General features: G+C 39.5%; 1 protein-coding gene across 1 annotated transcript in view; it reads right to left on the bottom strand.

Moving 5' to 3' along the window:
* MALRD1 (MAM and LDL receptor class A domain containing 1) overlaps positions 1 to 12,571 on the bottom strand; it is a 281,268-nt gene extending 268,697 nt beyond the window's left edge. The window contains exons 1-2 of the mRNA XM_089531427.1: positions 12,529 to 12,571; positions 4,109 to 4,255 (exon numbers count right to left, since the gene is read on the bottom strand). Of these exons, the coding sequence (XP_089387553.1) occupies positions 4,109 to 4,255; positions 12,529 to 12,571 (190 nt within the window). The remainder of the gene's footprint in view (positions 1 to 4,108; positions 4,256 to 12,528) is intronic.
* Between the last annotated feature and the right edge of the window lie 2,161 nt (positions 12,572 to 14,732).

Below are 14,732 nucleotides of genomic sequence, written 5' to 3'. Positions count from 1 at the left end.
CGGGATAAACTGAGATAAAACTCTGCACATCTTGAACATGTTTCAAATACATCCACATCATCAACTCCACCTTTATTTGCAGTGCTGACACAAGAACACATAGAGATGTGGTTCCAATAAAAAAAAAAAAAATAGGGTGAACAACAAATCAGGAATGAATGAGTGAGAGAGATTATTTGCATAGTCACACTGCAAAACAAAATGTGCAGATAACCCCTAAAATATTCAGGTAATCAGAACAGACTGATTTGCAATTTGCAGAAAGGCAAATTACAAAAACACTAGTTTTGGAAAGAATAATTGTTCTATTCCTTTCCCTGTCATGAAAAGGGTTTTCTGACACTTGAGAAACCAAAATCAGGAATAATAATGGAGCAGTGAGATTTTTGCATAATTTTCTCTTGCTGTTTGGACTTCCTGATGTATTCTCATGAATTATTCTCCTCAAAAATATATTATTTTACCACATAAAACCCACAGTTTAATCAGATAAAATAGGTTATCTGCACCGAAAAAAATGTTTCTTGAACAAAATAAAAATTTTAACAAAAAATGTGAGGGTTTGTGCAGGAAAAAATGTATTTTCCTGATCAGAATAATTCCTTAGAATATGTGCAAACGTTCAGAGAATATGGGACAAAAATATTTGTTTTGTCCAAAAGCAGGATGAAAATAATGGAAATCTTTCATCCTTGCATGTGAAGACAAAATAGGTGAAGATTTACATCTCTCTCTTTCTCTGTATGTGTGTGTATTTGGATTCCTCCAGGCGGGATAAATGTATTGGGGTTGCTGTATTTTTACAAAAATATCTAAATGGTATTTCTGTTGTCTCAGACTATTTTCTGCCATTTTCCAACACCAGCTGCAACATTTTACCCCCACCCTCAAGATTTCTCTTTAACCAAACAAAAAAAATCCTCCTTTCTCTCTTTTTTAAAATTTAAAATTGTACTGCAACAGTGTATCAGTGGAATAGTGATATTATTTTTCCCCACTATAACAATAGAACTCTGAGTTGTTGCTGTTTTTTAATCTCTTTGAAATCAGGGAGGAGGAAAACAATTGTTGAAGTCATCAGACCACCACAGCAAATTAAGGGGCTGTACAGACCAACCATTAAAGCTGTCCTGGAGGTGGAGTTGGGGCATGGGGTCCACATGATGCATGTCCTGAGTCCGCCCCCAGGCCGGCATGACACAGTACCAAAGGAGCATGGAAAAGCTGTGTGCCAGCGTTGGCGCCCTTTCCAGCTTTTTACGGCTTCTTTTTGTGCCACAGAAAAGTGAGATTGGGCCACGGCATGTAGTTGCTGCAGACCCCATCTGGTGCTAAAAGGGGCAGCTGCAGGCCACTCCTAAGGGGTAGTCTGTCAAGCCTCTATGTCCTAGTTTGGAAATTAGTGTACACATTGTTAACTGCTTAGGGAGTGCTTAAGTGCAGTGATAAGCGGTATAGAAATGTACTTTCTATTGTTATTGCTAAAATACCTCTAGAAAAGCCCTAGCATAGATCCAAGAAACTGCTGAAAACAGCCTCTAATAGTAATAGCAACATCAATAGCAATAGCAAGTACATTTCTATACCGCTTATCAGTACACTTAAGCACTCCCTAAGGGGTTTACAATGTGTAAGCCAATTGCCCCAAACAAGTTGGGTATTCATTTTAGCAACCTTGGAAGGATGCCAGGCTGAGTTGACCCTGAGCCCCTGGTTGGTACTGAACTTGCAACGTTGTGGTTTATGAGTGAGTGGCTGAAGTACATGCATTTAATCACTGCTCCACCAGGGCTAAAAAGAATGGAACAAGTAAACATGGAGAGGACAGCACCCAACAAAAAGCTAAATTGAGAGAAAAGGCCACACTTTTTTAGACCAATCTTTAAGAGCACCCGATAGATCGATAGATAGATAGATAGATAGATAGATAGATAGATAGATAGATAGATAGATAGATAGATAATTGATAGGTGGACTTAAAATGTTAATCCAAAATAGGAATGTCCTCTGTTATTTGTTCCCACAAAGGAGAATGTATTTAATAATTTTCTTCCCCACTGCCAGATCTTTTGCATAAGTAGTGGGGGAAGATCCTTCTGGCCCATCTCCAAGAGACATCAGGAAGGTGTGGAGGGGAACATAGCCAAGATTCTAGAACACTAATACCCTTCCATATCCTTGGCTACGTTTTCCCCTCACCTGCCTTATGCAACATTAAAAGAGTTGGGTTACTGAAGGGTTGTTCACAAATTGCTGTTTTCTAGTAAGACTTTGGGACGAAGCAGATGGTCATGAAGGAGCATCGTCTGGCAGCTCAACCCACAATTGCCCCATGATTGGTTGGGGACCGCTGCAACCAGTCCCAAATGGGCCACAGGCAGGGAGTAGATGGCCAACAGCTTCAGGCCACTTTAGGTGGCCTCAGAGCAGCTTTTGGATGCTTTGGGGGCATGCATCATCTGCATGCCACCATGTCATGCCCCTGAACCATCCAAAAGTTGCTCCTATTGCCTATGTGAGCAATCTCACTCATACATTCCAGGTTTGTTGTTCATAATATGAAACTACATCTATGCACATCTCTGCAAGTTCAATTGTTCACACATGTTGATATGGTATACTGGGAGCATGAGAAACAAGTAAGAGGAATCAGTCTGGAAATATCATGCTAATAGAATAGAACAGAAAAATGTATTTGTGTCTCCCTGTCCTTTCTTACTGTTCTTCAAGACATAGCTGGCAACCTTTTTATTATCCACTTGACAAGAGATGCAGAGAAAGGAATGCAAAGATTAGGTGAGAGGAGCAAAACTACAAGGCCTAACTGGAAAACAACATAGATAACAGGCACCAGAGTTTAGATGATTTTTGGTACAGCTTGAATGCATTCCAGGGTTGTAAAGAATTTGTGAACTCTGGATGTCTCATTGACACCACAAGCTATAAAACACACTTCTCTGCCAAAAAGTGCCCTCCTCAATTTCTGAGTTGCTAGGCAGTGCAGTATCATTATGGGACAGTAGTGTGTGACCTGTTTAAAATTTAAAATTTGACCTGCTAATTAGTAACACTGTGGCTACATAAAGATAGGATGCTAGGTGATTATGCTATGGAAAAGTATAAATGCATGAATGTATGTTTCTTTCCTTTGTATCAGTCTTTTGGGTCATGACACTGATACTTATTTGCTGCAACAAATAGAACTACAAATTCTCCTTTCCTCTGTGTGGACATTGGCTCAATCGCACTGGAGCAACAAACTCCTATTTTTATGGATATCAGCACTCAAACAGATATGGAGTCGATGGTGCAAATGTATTTGAAGCACGTTCAAACCATGCAGAGTTTGATCCCGGTTTATCCCAGGTCTATTCACATCAGTTATTCACACATCTGAGAATCCTAATCTTTTAGAAAAACTGAGGGGGGGAAATCCAACATTGATTATCCTGGGTTGAGTGGGTGGTATTTTTGGCAGCTCCCCCCCCCCCCCCCGCAAACTTAATTGCATACATTTGGAATGCATATCAACAACCAAAATTAACCCAGATTCTACCTGGATTATTTTCACTGTCTGAATAACCCCTGAGTCTGCCAACCCCCTTCAAATTCTGTTTGTGCTCTCCAGTATGTATATCTGTGTGCAGGGACGTAGCTAGGATTTTAGGAAGGGGGGGGGGGGTCCAGACTAAGTGCCACCATTATAATGGGGCTTGAGTGCGGCGGCGCAGCAGCACACACCATTCATTTTTCTAATGAAGGGGGGGGGTCCGGACCCAAAGAATCCCCCCCTTGGCTACGTCCCTGTCTGTGTGGCCAACAAAAAATACTCCCTTGAAAGCCTATGCCATATTTATTATTAGTCTTTCTCACAGTATCTATTCCATTTGGAACAAACTGCAACAGCTAGAATTTTTTTTGTGTGTGTGCTACTGGGAATGCTACACTCCTGTAGTTATTTCAGTAGGAGGCCCCCCTCAAAAAGAGGGTAATTTAATCTCCATAGTTTTGTGTCTGAGAGCTTTCTTAAAATAAAAACAAAAAACAGTCATCTGAATGCTTTTAAAAATCCTCTTAACAGTGAGAAAAATATCATAGCTTGACTTACCTTTACCACTGTTAGTTGTGTGATCTTTCAAAGGAAGCGCAGAATTATGAGAAGCTTGTCCATTCACTATATTCCACTCTGCTTCCTTTGGATTTAATGTTTTCCATTCACAAAGATCAGACTCAAAGTTGCATAGAATGTAATTGGCTATTGACAGCAAAAGAAAAAGCACTAAGAAAAAGAACCTTATGGAAAGATATATTCTGAAAATGCTATTGTATTGTTATTTAAATTAGTCTCCCTCTTAAGAAAACAACCATGGTGTTTTACATTCAGATTCAAGACATTTCCTTTGAACCCATACATCCAATCACTTTAAAAATAATATGTTACCAACTACAGCCCACAAAAGATGTCTTTATTCATAATGAAGAGCTCAACAATCAGAATAAAATCTAGGGACAAGTTTTCTAACTAATAATTTGGTATGTACACAGAAATACATCCCTGACTGCTGTAAAGGTTTACTGATTTTCAGAGCAACATTTGTCAGGAATGACACACAAGAAGCAATTTATATGGAATCAGGCTAACTGAACAAAAGGAGATTAGACCAACGCAGGGTAGTACAACACTGCAGTATTTTCTGTTTTCAGTTCACTCAAGTTTAAGCACACACAGCTCCTTTACAGTAGGAACACAAAAACAGCAGTGAGAAACCTCTGGTCTGACAGGCTACCCCAAGTGTAGGGGCGTTCAATCGAACATGAATTTCTTTCTTTCTTTACATGTCTCTGTACCAATCAGTAGTGCTGAAAACAGGTTGAAATTACTGTTGGTTTTACAAGGAAGCATATTTTGAAATCCACTAACATTTCAAAACATTCCTACCCCATAAACCCACATCAATCTCACATGACAAGTTTTCCATTGAATATACAAACTCCCATCCTTCTGTACTTAAAAGAAACCCAGCTTCCTTTACTTTAAATATTCATCAGTCTGCTTTACCAGTGATTGTATAATTTCTATACAGAGAACCAGTGTGGTGTTGTGGTTTGAGCATTGGACTACGACTCTGGAGATCAGGGAACAATTCCCTGCTCAGCCATAGAAACCCCATTAGTCACCTTAGGCAAGTCACAACCCCAGAAAACCCGATGATAGGGTCACCTTAGGTTGGAAATGACTTGAAAGCATACAACAACAACAGTTCCTATATGGAGCCACAATGGTGTAGCCATTTGAGTGTTGGACTAGGAATCTGGCAGATTTTAAATCCCAACTGGCCATGGAAACTCGCTAGGTGACCTTGGGCAAGTCACATACTCTCAGCCACAGAGAAGACAATGTCAAACCCACTCTGAATAAATCTTGCAATACCCCCCCCCCAAAAAAAATAAACAAATCCATGATAGGGGCACCTTGGGTCACCATAAATCAGAAACAACAAGAACAAATTCCCTATATCTTTATAGGGGTGGCCCATGAACCATACATAATATTTTGATGTCTATAAGGAATGTAAGAGAAAAGGAAATATACTTGGGTTTTGACTGAGCTTTTATGAGAAAACACTAAAAGCAGGCCAGAAAGGATCTTACATTTGGTTTTGGATGACAGTATAGATTTACATGAGGAGGGATGATCAATAATCAAAGACACATAATATTCTTTGCCTGCACTCCTTATCTTGCAAATATGTAAGCCACACAGATGGAAGAACATATGCTAGATTTCTGGAGGCCTCCTCCCTCCTGTGGCTCAGCACAGCAGACTTTAAGGCTGTTTGGCTGCCAGAAGAACAGATGTATGAGATCCAAATAGAAAGAGCTTAACACAAATTTGAAATTGAAAACAATTTTGTATTATCATATGAGAAACTTTTGGGGGAAGTAGTCAGAGAAAGAAAAATAAATGAATACATTCAACTTTCCATTAAAAAGAAACCCTTTCACTGATTGTACTTATCAAGGCAGCAATAGAGACCTTTGCTACTGCACCACAGCCCAAACCAAGATTGAGTGATCTTCATAAATCCGAGTGCAGAACTCAGGTCATTCAGATGTCTTTTTTTTTTAGTGGAATAATGCGAATAACCCCACTCACAGATTTTGGGTTTGTTATTCACACTGTGAAACTGTATCTATGTGCATCTCTGGGAGTTCAGTTGCTCACACTTCAAACTGGATTTATCCTGGATTATTTTCACCATCTGAATAGAGCCTCAATTCAGAGAAGTTTCTACTGCAGTCCAGTGATGGGTGAGGTTAAAGAGGAAAGAGAAGGACCAAAAATGCTAACTTATTTCAGTCTAAGGCTAGAACTGAAACCCTAGAAGTGTCATTTCAGCATTTTAGCATTGATACAGGGAAAGGGCCATACAAAGGCTAGGATACAACCAAAGAATAAGAAGAGATTATCATACAATCCCCTTTCTTGCCATGATCGTGTTAATGAAAGAAACCAGTTACATACTGGTTTGGAATCAGTGCTTACCGCACATATCTACAATCACAGGACTGAGGAGACTATAACACAAGGGGAAATCAGGGGATGAAAAAGGCATTTTTCCAGGAAAGTCATGCGATTGTGGCAAAGATTTTCACACGCATCACAATCTATGAGGACTTATTTTGGGAAGAACCAGCAACAAAAATTCACAGGGAAATCCCGGGATAAGTCCTCATAGATTGCGATGTCATCTAAAAATATTTGCTGCAATTGTGGGACATTCCCAGAAAAATGCCTTTTTAATCCCCTGATCTTCCCAGTGTGATAATTTCCTGAGGCTATTGGTACCATGGATGCTGCTGCATTCTCTTTCCCAGACTGTTCTTTAACCCCATTTCCCTGCCCTATTGCTCTCCTCAGGATGGCTTTCTTTTTAATTTTTTATTCCTAGTTTTCTATTTATTTCTCTGTTTCTCTATTGACTTTATTTAGTGTGGAGTAGTGGTTTGTCATGTGTGCTGCCACCAAGTCCACTGCACTGGGAAGAGGCTGATAGATTTTGGCTGCATGCCAAAGTGCCTTTTCACAACACCATGGTATAATGGTGTGGCATAATAAGAAAAGATCTAAATTGTATAAAGATATACAAATTAGCATGAAAGTTAGAATCATACAAGCCATTGCTTTCCCTACTACCATGTACGGATGTGAGAGCTGAACAGTTAAAAAAGCTGATAAAAAGAAAACCAATTAATTTGAGCTAGAGAAGAGTGCTGAGGATACCATACACTGCCAAAAAGACAAACTGGTGCCATCTGGCCTCATAAGGAGAGATGCAGCCCCAGTCCCATTGGGCCTGGCCTGGACTAAGAAGCAGAGCCCCCCCTCCAGTCCCTCTGGTGCTATCTGGCCTCAGAGGGAGAGATGCAGGCCCAGTTCCATTGGGCTTATCCTAGATTAAGAAGCAGAGCCCCCCTCCAGTCCATCTGCCATGGTCCAGGCCTCAGAGGGAGAGAAGAACTGCTAGACCTAATCCCCTTACCCACTGCCTTTCCCTTCTCCTTTTTAGATTGTAAGCCTGAGGGAAGAGAACCATCTAATTAATCATTTGTAAACCCCTCTGAGAGCTGTTGTGGCTGAAGAGTGGGGTATAAATAATCTAAATAAACAAACAAACAGACAAATGGGTCCTAGAGCAGATCAAGCCAGAATTCCAAGATGACAAAACTGAGGCTGTTGTACTTTGGCCACATCATGAAAAGGCATGACTCATTGCAAAAGCAATAATAATAGGCAAGGTGGAGAGATGTAGAGAGGAAGACCATGTTTGAAGTATGGACTAAAGAGGTCACGGATATGAATTTTCAGGACCTAAACAGAGCAGTGGAGGATAGAGTGTCTTGGATACGTCCCATTCACAGGGTTGCCATGAATCAAGATTGACTCAAAGGTGGTTAACAACAGCAAACGGTATAATTATATTCCATCAAAAATGTAAATTAATGTGGGATAATTGTACTCCTTTTCTAGTGTAATTGTAACTTTTAAGCTACTTTTCTAATTATGTGGCTGTAGGTTCAGTAAATGGTGGAGGAGAAATATCACATATTTCAAGTGCTTTGTCCCTCATATTGCTTAATGGAAATCATTCAAATGTTTCATCTTTTAAAGCAATTGTGTTTATTAATTCTGAGAAACGGGGAAGTAAAAAACATATTTAAAACTGTAATGTAATTAGTAGTTGAAGGCAACTTGAAAAGGAAAATAGTGAATTGCTTTTTTAAAAGTAACTTTCCAAGCTCTGGATCTTCCTCACTGATCTTCTGTGTAGGTCGAGGGAAGCACCCCAGTTGCTAAGAATACAGGGACTTGCTGCTGTTTTGGTTCAGCAGGAAAGAAGTTGTCCCAGCCGCTGAGCACAAAGGAACACATTTTTCATGCTACATCTTGAAATCTAACAATAGGGAAGAATGATATCAGCGTGATTTTGGAAAGAGAACTGAAAGGCAGAAAAGGACATTTTCCCTGAGAGGTGAGGTGAATGTTGGCTAGGGACAGAGAAGTAAAAAGGCCAGTGAAATTACCTTTCTTCAATCTGAAATCTATCCAGGGCAGGAGATAGTCACATCTTGAAAAACACTCATAGCCATGTTAGTCTGTACAATCAGTATGTTGTACAGAGATCTTGTAGCACCTTTGAGACTAACTGAAAGAAAGAAGTTGGCAGCATGAGCTTTTGTAGAGTAAAGTCTACCTCTAAATGCACCTGAGGTAGTAGATTTAGTCTAAAAAAGCTCACTTTGGCCAGACTGAGTGCACTAAAAAAAAAGGGGGGGGGATATTGCAAACATTCACATCTTAAAACTCATTAGCACATTTAGGGATTAATATTCCTGACAAACCAGAACGTACCATGTATACTTTTAAGAAACCACTTTCAAACAAAGGAAGTTTTTCCAGTCACAGGATTATTATTTTTCATAACAACAACAACAACAACAACAAATGGACACTATCACCAAAATGCTGGTGCAGCTCATATTTTTTAGTAAGGATCTGAATTTCAAACTATGTAGAAGGGAAAAATTGTTTTGCGATATTAATATTCCTCAGAGCACATATATAGTGCAACACTGCTTCACTGAAGCATATGTTATGCAGATGTGTTTACATATTTATCATTAGCAGTCAATTATTATACTCCATAGCCATTCTGTCAAGAAAATTAAGAAAGCCAAACCCAGTATTAGTCATTATTTAAAGGAAGCAATTATATTATAAAGAAATCAAGTGAAGAATAGGGAATGACCTGCCTATATTAAATAGCTTATTTCTTATACATTCATTCATTCATTCAAATTCATTATTTGTGGGTAGAATTCAGAGACACTAGTTGATGGCAGTATGAGTCTCATCTGCACTGTAGAAATAATGCAGTTTGACATTGCTTTAACTGCCATAGCTCAATGCAATGGAATTCTGGGATTTATAGTAGTAAGACAGGCCCATTCCGCACAGGCGTAAAGTACGTCCCCAAGACGTACTAGGGTTAGGAAAGAGCGTGCTTTACGCACGCCCCTAACCCTAGTACGTCCTGGGGACATACAAAATGGCGGTGCCCATTCTACACAGGCGCCGCCATCTTGACATCGCGGATGCATAGCGTCTGCATGTCCCACGACAGAAGTGGCATCGCGAGTGCACCATTGGCCACTTGCGGCACCAGTTCCGGGGCCCAAAAAGAAGCCGCTTTTTGCGGCTTCTTTTTGGTGTGTCCGGGAACCGCGCAGTTTGACCGCTGCGGTTCCTGGATGCAGCAACCAGCGGCGCCGGCAAAACACCCATTTTGGGCGCTTTGTAACGCGCCACAGTCAGCCTTTTCTGTCCTAGAGCTGTAATGCCACAACAAACTACAAGTCCCAGGATTCTATAATATTGAGCTATGGCAGTTAAAGCAGTGTCAAACTGCTTTCGTTCTTCAGTGTAAATGAGTACATAGCCATATTAGTCTGGAATATCAGTATGCAAAGGGATCTAATAGCACCTTTGAGACTGAGAAAAAAACATTGTAGCATAAGTGTTTATAGACTTAGTCTACTTAAAATGCATGCTTGGTTTTCTTTTCAGATTAATTCTTTGTAGCAAGGACAGCTATCCAAGCACATCTACCAAAGAACTGAAAGGGGTGGGGGATTGATGGAATGGTGCTGTTTTTAAACATTGAAAATGTTGCTTAGTACATTTATAGTTTCTACTATATATGGCAATAGATCTCCAGGATCATAAAGACTGTGTTTGTTTGTTTGTTTGTTTGTTTGTTTGTTTGTTTGTTTAATAACCCCACTCTGTATCCCAGCAAGAGACTCAAAGCAGCTTCCAAAATTTTAAAAACAAATCCAGGTATAACAGTATTTATACAGAGTACAGTTTAGAATACATTTAAAATACATTTAAAACATAATTCAGTGATGAAACTGCTGCACATTAACATATACTTTTGCATTATACCTGTGAGCTGAGATTCTGCACATGCTCTCCCACTAAATTATGATTCCTCATTAACTTATGCTGATTAAACTACGGTATGTCAAAATATAGTTCATTTCATTAATCCATTGTATTGCCAACCACAGACACATTGTGTTAATCCTTTTTGGCATGAATTTCTAAATTATCCTGATAAGAATTTTCCTTGGTGTTTCACTAAAATAAATTTAGTGGTAAATCTGAATGTTCTTACTTTAAGTGAAGAAAAGGTTGTGAACCAAAACTGTTTCAGTAAACTGTGACATTTCTCAGGAGGCTTCTGAATAACCTTAAAGAGCTATGACAAAATGACTCAGTTCTTCTCAAACAGTTTCAACCCTGGCAGTGGTAAACTAATACTGTACATCTACATTTCAGGGTTATTATTATTTTTTTACAACCCATTTTTCAAAATGTTCCCACATTTATATTGTACTCATTCTCATCTGCTTGCAAGTACATGATTACTTAGCCCATTAGTGATGACTGCCTAAATAATACTGTTATAGCATCCTGTTCACTGCATGATCCTTGATTGTCTAGGATCACACTTATTACCAATTCAATACGGAGCCACAAAAAGTAGAAAATTCACACAGAATATGGAGAAACTGAATGGTTTCCAGTTGGCAAGGGCATGAGGCAAGACTGCATTTTATCACCTCATTTGTTTAACTTGTATGCTGAATATATCATACATCTAGCAGGACTAGACTCAGAGGAAGGAGGTGTGAAAACTGGCAGAAAGAACATCAACAATCAAAGGCCCTCTCCAGACAGGCCATTTTGTATGTACTCCGTACGTACTAGGGTTGCCTGGGGCGTCTCTTTTAGACGCCCGCAAACCTAGTACATATGGAGAACGTACAAAATGGCAGTGCCCTGTTCACAAGGGCACTGCCATTTTGACGTAATGGATGCCTAGCAGACGCCTAATGGATGCCCATTTTGACGTAATGGTGCACTGTGGCGTCACTGGCACACCACAAAAAGAAGCCGCTTTTTGCGGCTTCTTTTTTTTGCTGCCGCCAAGCTGCGCGGTATATCCGCTGCGGATTGCCGGTGGCACAAACAGCACCACCGCCAGACCATCCTTTAAGGATGGTCTGTAGCACGCCTAAGATATGCAGATGATATCATACTACTAGCTGAAAATAGCAAAGACCTAGAACAATTACTGAAAAAAGTCAAGGAAGGAAGTGCAAAGGTAGGTTTACATCTGAAGATTAACCAAACAACATTAATGGCCACAGATTATTTACATAATTTTTAAAGTGGAAGATGAAGACATTGAAATAGCTCAAGAGTTTCCATACCTTGGCTCAGCCATTAATTAGAATGGAGACTTCAGTCAAGAAATCAGAAGAGTAGGACTTGGAAGGGCAGCTATGAAGGACTAGATAAGGTTTTGAAATGTCAAGATATATCACTAAATACTAAAATGAGTATTGTCCATGCCATCCTATTTCCCATTTCTATGGGTTGTGAAAGTTAAACAACAAAGAAAGCTGAAAGGGGAAAAATCAACTCATTTGAAATACAGTGCTGGAGAAGAGTTCTGTGGGTACCGTGGACTACTAAAAAGACAAATAAATGTACTCTAGAACAAATCAAACCTAATCTCTTCTTAGGGGCCAAGATGACCAAACTGACAGCGTCATAGTTTGGACATGAATTGATATGACTCACTAAACAGGCAATAATGCTTGGTAAGGTAGAATGAAAAGTATGAAAAGAGGAAAACTACAATACAGATGGATAGACACAATCAAGAGGCCACAGCCCTGAGTCTGTAAGACCTGAGCAGAGCTGTTGATGATAGGGTGATATGAAGGTCTTTCATTCATAAGGTCACCATAAGTTGAAATCTGCTTGACAGTAGTTACAACAACAAATGTAAATGATTATCCTTTTCAATATCCCTGGCTATAGTGAAATATCTTTACACCTCTAGCCTGTTTGACACCATATTAGATGATTTATCAACTGATTTAACTTACCACAAGCTGCTGGATCTTCATCACTTCCATCCACACAGTCCATTTGGTAATTGCAGACCAAGCTAATGTCAATACATTGGTTGTTGGCACATGAAAACTCCTCAGAAGAACAAAATCTGGGCAGTTCTGACAACATGTTATCCACAAAATGGGAATGATGCAGACAAATATTGCTTGCCTTATCTTCAATCTCTCCTTCTAAAAAAAGCTGGGAGAGTGGATAGTAATTTATATCTAGTAAACTATTTCAGCAGAAACCAGGAGACATAAAGACAGTTAAATTTACATGGCTAACAAACACAACCAAAGCACTATGATCTACAAATAAAAATGCTAAAACACTAACTGCAGCATAATAATTATAATGTTGTTTGTTATTGTGTGCCTTCAGGTCATTTCTGATGTATGATGATTCTAAGGTGGCCCTATCATGGGGTTTTCTTGACAGGATTTGTTCAGAGGAAATTTGCCTTTGCCTTCCTCTGAGGCTGAGAGACTGGGACTTGCCCAAGGTCATCCTGTGAGTTTCCATAGCTGAGGGGGATTTGAACTCTGGTCTCCAGAGTCATAGCCCAACACTCAAGCCACTATACCATGCTAGGCACCTATAGGGAAGGACATGTCTGGAGTGAAAGAATTTTAAAAGAATCTAATTTGAATATAGAGGTCACCACTCTGGATAGCTCCTTTAAAATATGGACTGAAACCCAGAGCAAATCCACCACACATTGAAACCAGACTCTCCTCCCTGCAGGGCTTTAGTTCTGCCCACAAAATATGAGCAAGACAAGATGACTAATCAAAAAAATGTTGTGGGAAATAGACACTCAATTGTAGCCTTAGAATATTTAAAGTGCCAGACAGGTTTCTGGGTTGCAGTCTAGTAATCCTGCTCAGTAATTTCATTTAAAGCACACGAATAAACACATAATATCTCAAGGATCAGAGAATATCCATATCCACAGTGCAACTGGCAACCTTCTGATTAGTTTCCTTACTTGCAGAATTCACTTCAGAATATACATTTTTAAAAAGAAATTTTACATAAGCAATTGCAACTGAACTATCCAAAAAAAGGTATGATTTTCACAACAGTATTAAAGCTAGGAACAAAGTGAAGGTTTATCAAAAAACGTAGTCAGTTTTTGTTATAGTGGAAATTGTTTTGATGCAGGAAATTCCCTGGAGGTAATATTTACTGCAGCGTGGTCCAAAATAACAGCTGCACCTATACTTTCCGAAATTCCATGCTGTCTTTCTAACGGAGAGCTCAACCATACTATAGTTCTGGCACACTCATTTTAACAGCAGCTGGCTGGATAAACTGGAAAAGAAATGCAAATGTAATGGCTGTTGGCAGATCTATATGTTCTCGCACTCCAGAAGATTTCTATACTTAGAATCCTCTGGGACTAACTGAGATCCAGAGTAGTATAGGGTTTAGATTGTTTAATTAGATCAAAAAGCATCAAGTCCAAATGCCCACTGAGCTGAGGAATTCTCTGAATAATCTTAATGTTAATCATTTTCTTTCATGAACAACAGAGATAATGTAAAAGAGAACAGTTTCATAGACCATGTACACCTGATTTCTTTGGGATGGATCGGTGGGATGCAAATGTTAAGAAGTGCAAGAGACGGAGGTTTAAGTTAGATTTGAGGGTAACAGGGCTTGTCTGCCATGGGTTCAGTCTGTACCTCTCAAACGGGAAAGACAGAATCCCTGTCTTGGTGGCTCATGGGCACAATTACTTCTGGGTTTTGTGTAAGGTATAGCCAGTAAGAAATTAGACTGTCAATCTGTATCATGTAGCCTTCCTGTTAAATGCTGGGTAGACTACTTGCACACAGGATTTTCTCCCTCTCTTCCAAGGTGTTAACAAGTATGCAAGTGTTACAAGATCATTCCTCTGTTCATAAAATGTATGGATGCATTCAATAGAATCCTTCAACATGGAAGGTTCCATGTACACAGCAGACCTTATTGCTCTGTGTTGGGACGATACTATGTTTTCAGGTTCAGTATTGCTTTTTGTTTACATTAGAACCTTCAACTACCACCTGGTTCTAAAGACCATAGAATCATAAAATCTTAGAGTCAGAAAAAGTCCCATAGGCCAACAAGGCCAACCCCCAACACAATGCAGGAAAAACTTGTCCAGCTTCTTTTTGAAGCCATCCAGAGAAAGTGACCCCACCACTTC

Source organism: Sceloporus occidentalis, unplaced genomic scaffold (assembly GCF_023333645.1).
Source record: "Sceloporus occidentalis isolate IW3139 unplaced genomic scaffold, rSceOcc1.0.p SCAF_7, whole genome shotgun sequence".
Lineage (NCBI taxonomy): Eukaryota > Metazoa > Chordata > Lepidosauria > Squamata > Phrynosomatidae > Sceloporus > Sceloporus occidentalis.
This window is presented reverse-complemented; position numbering and strand designations above follow the sequence as displayed.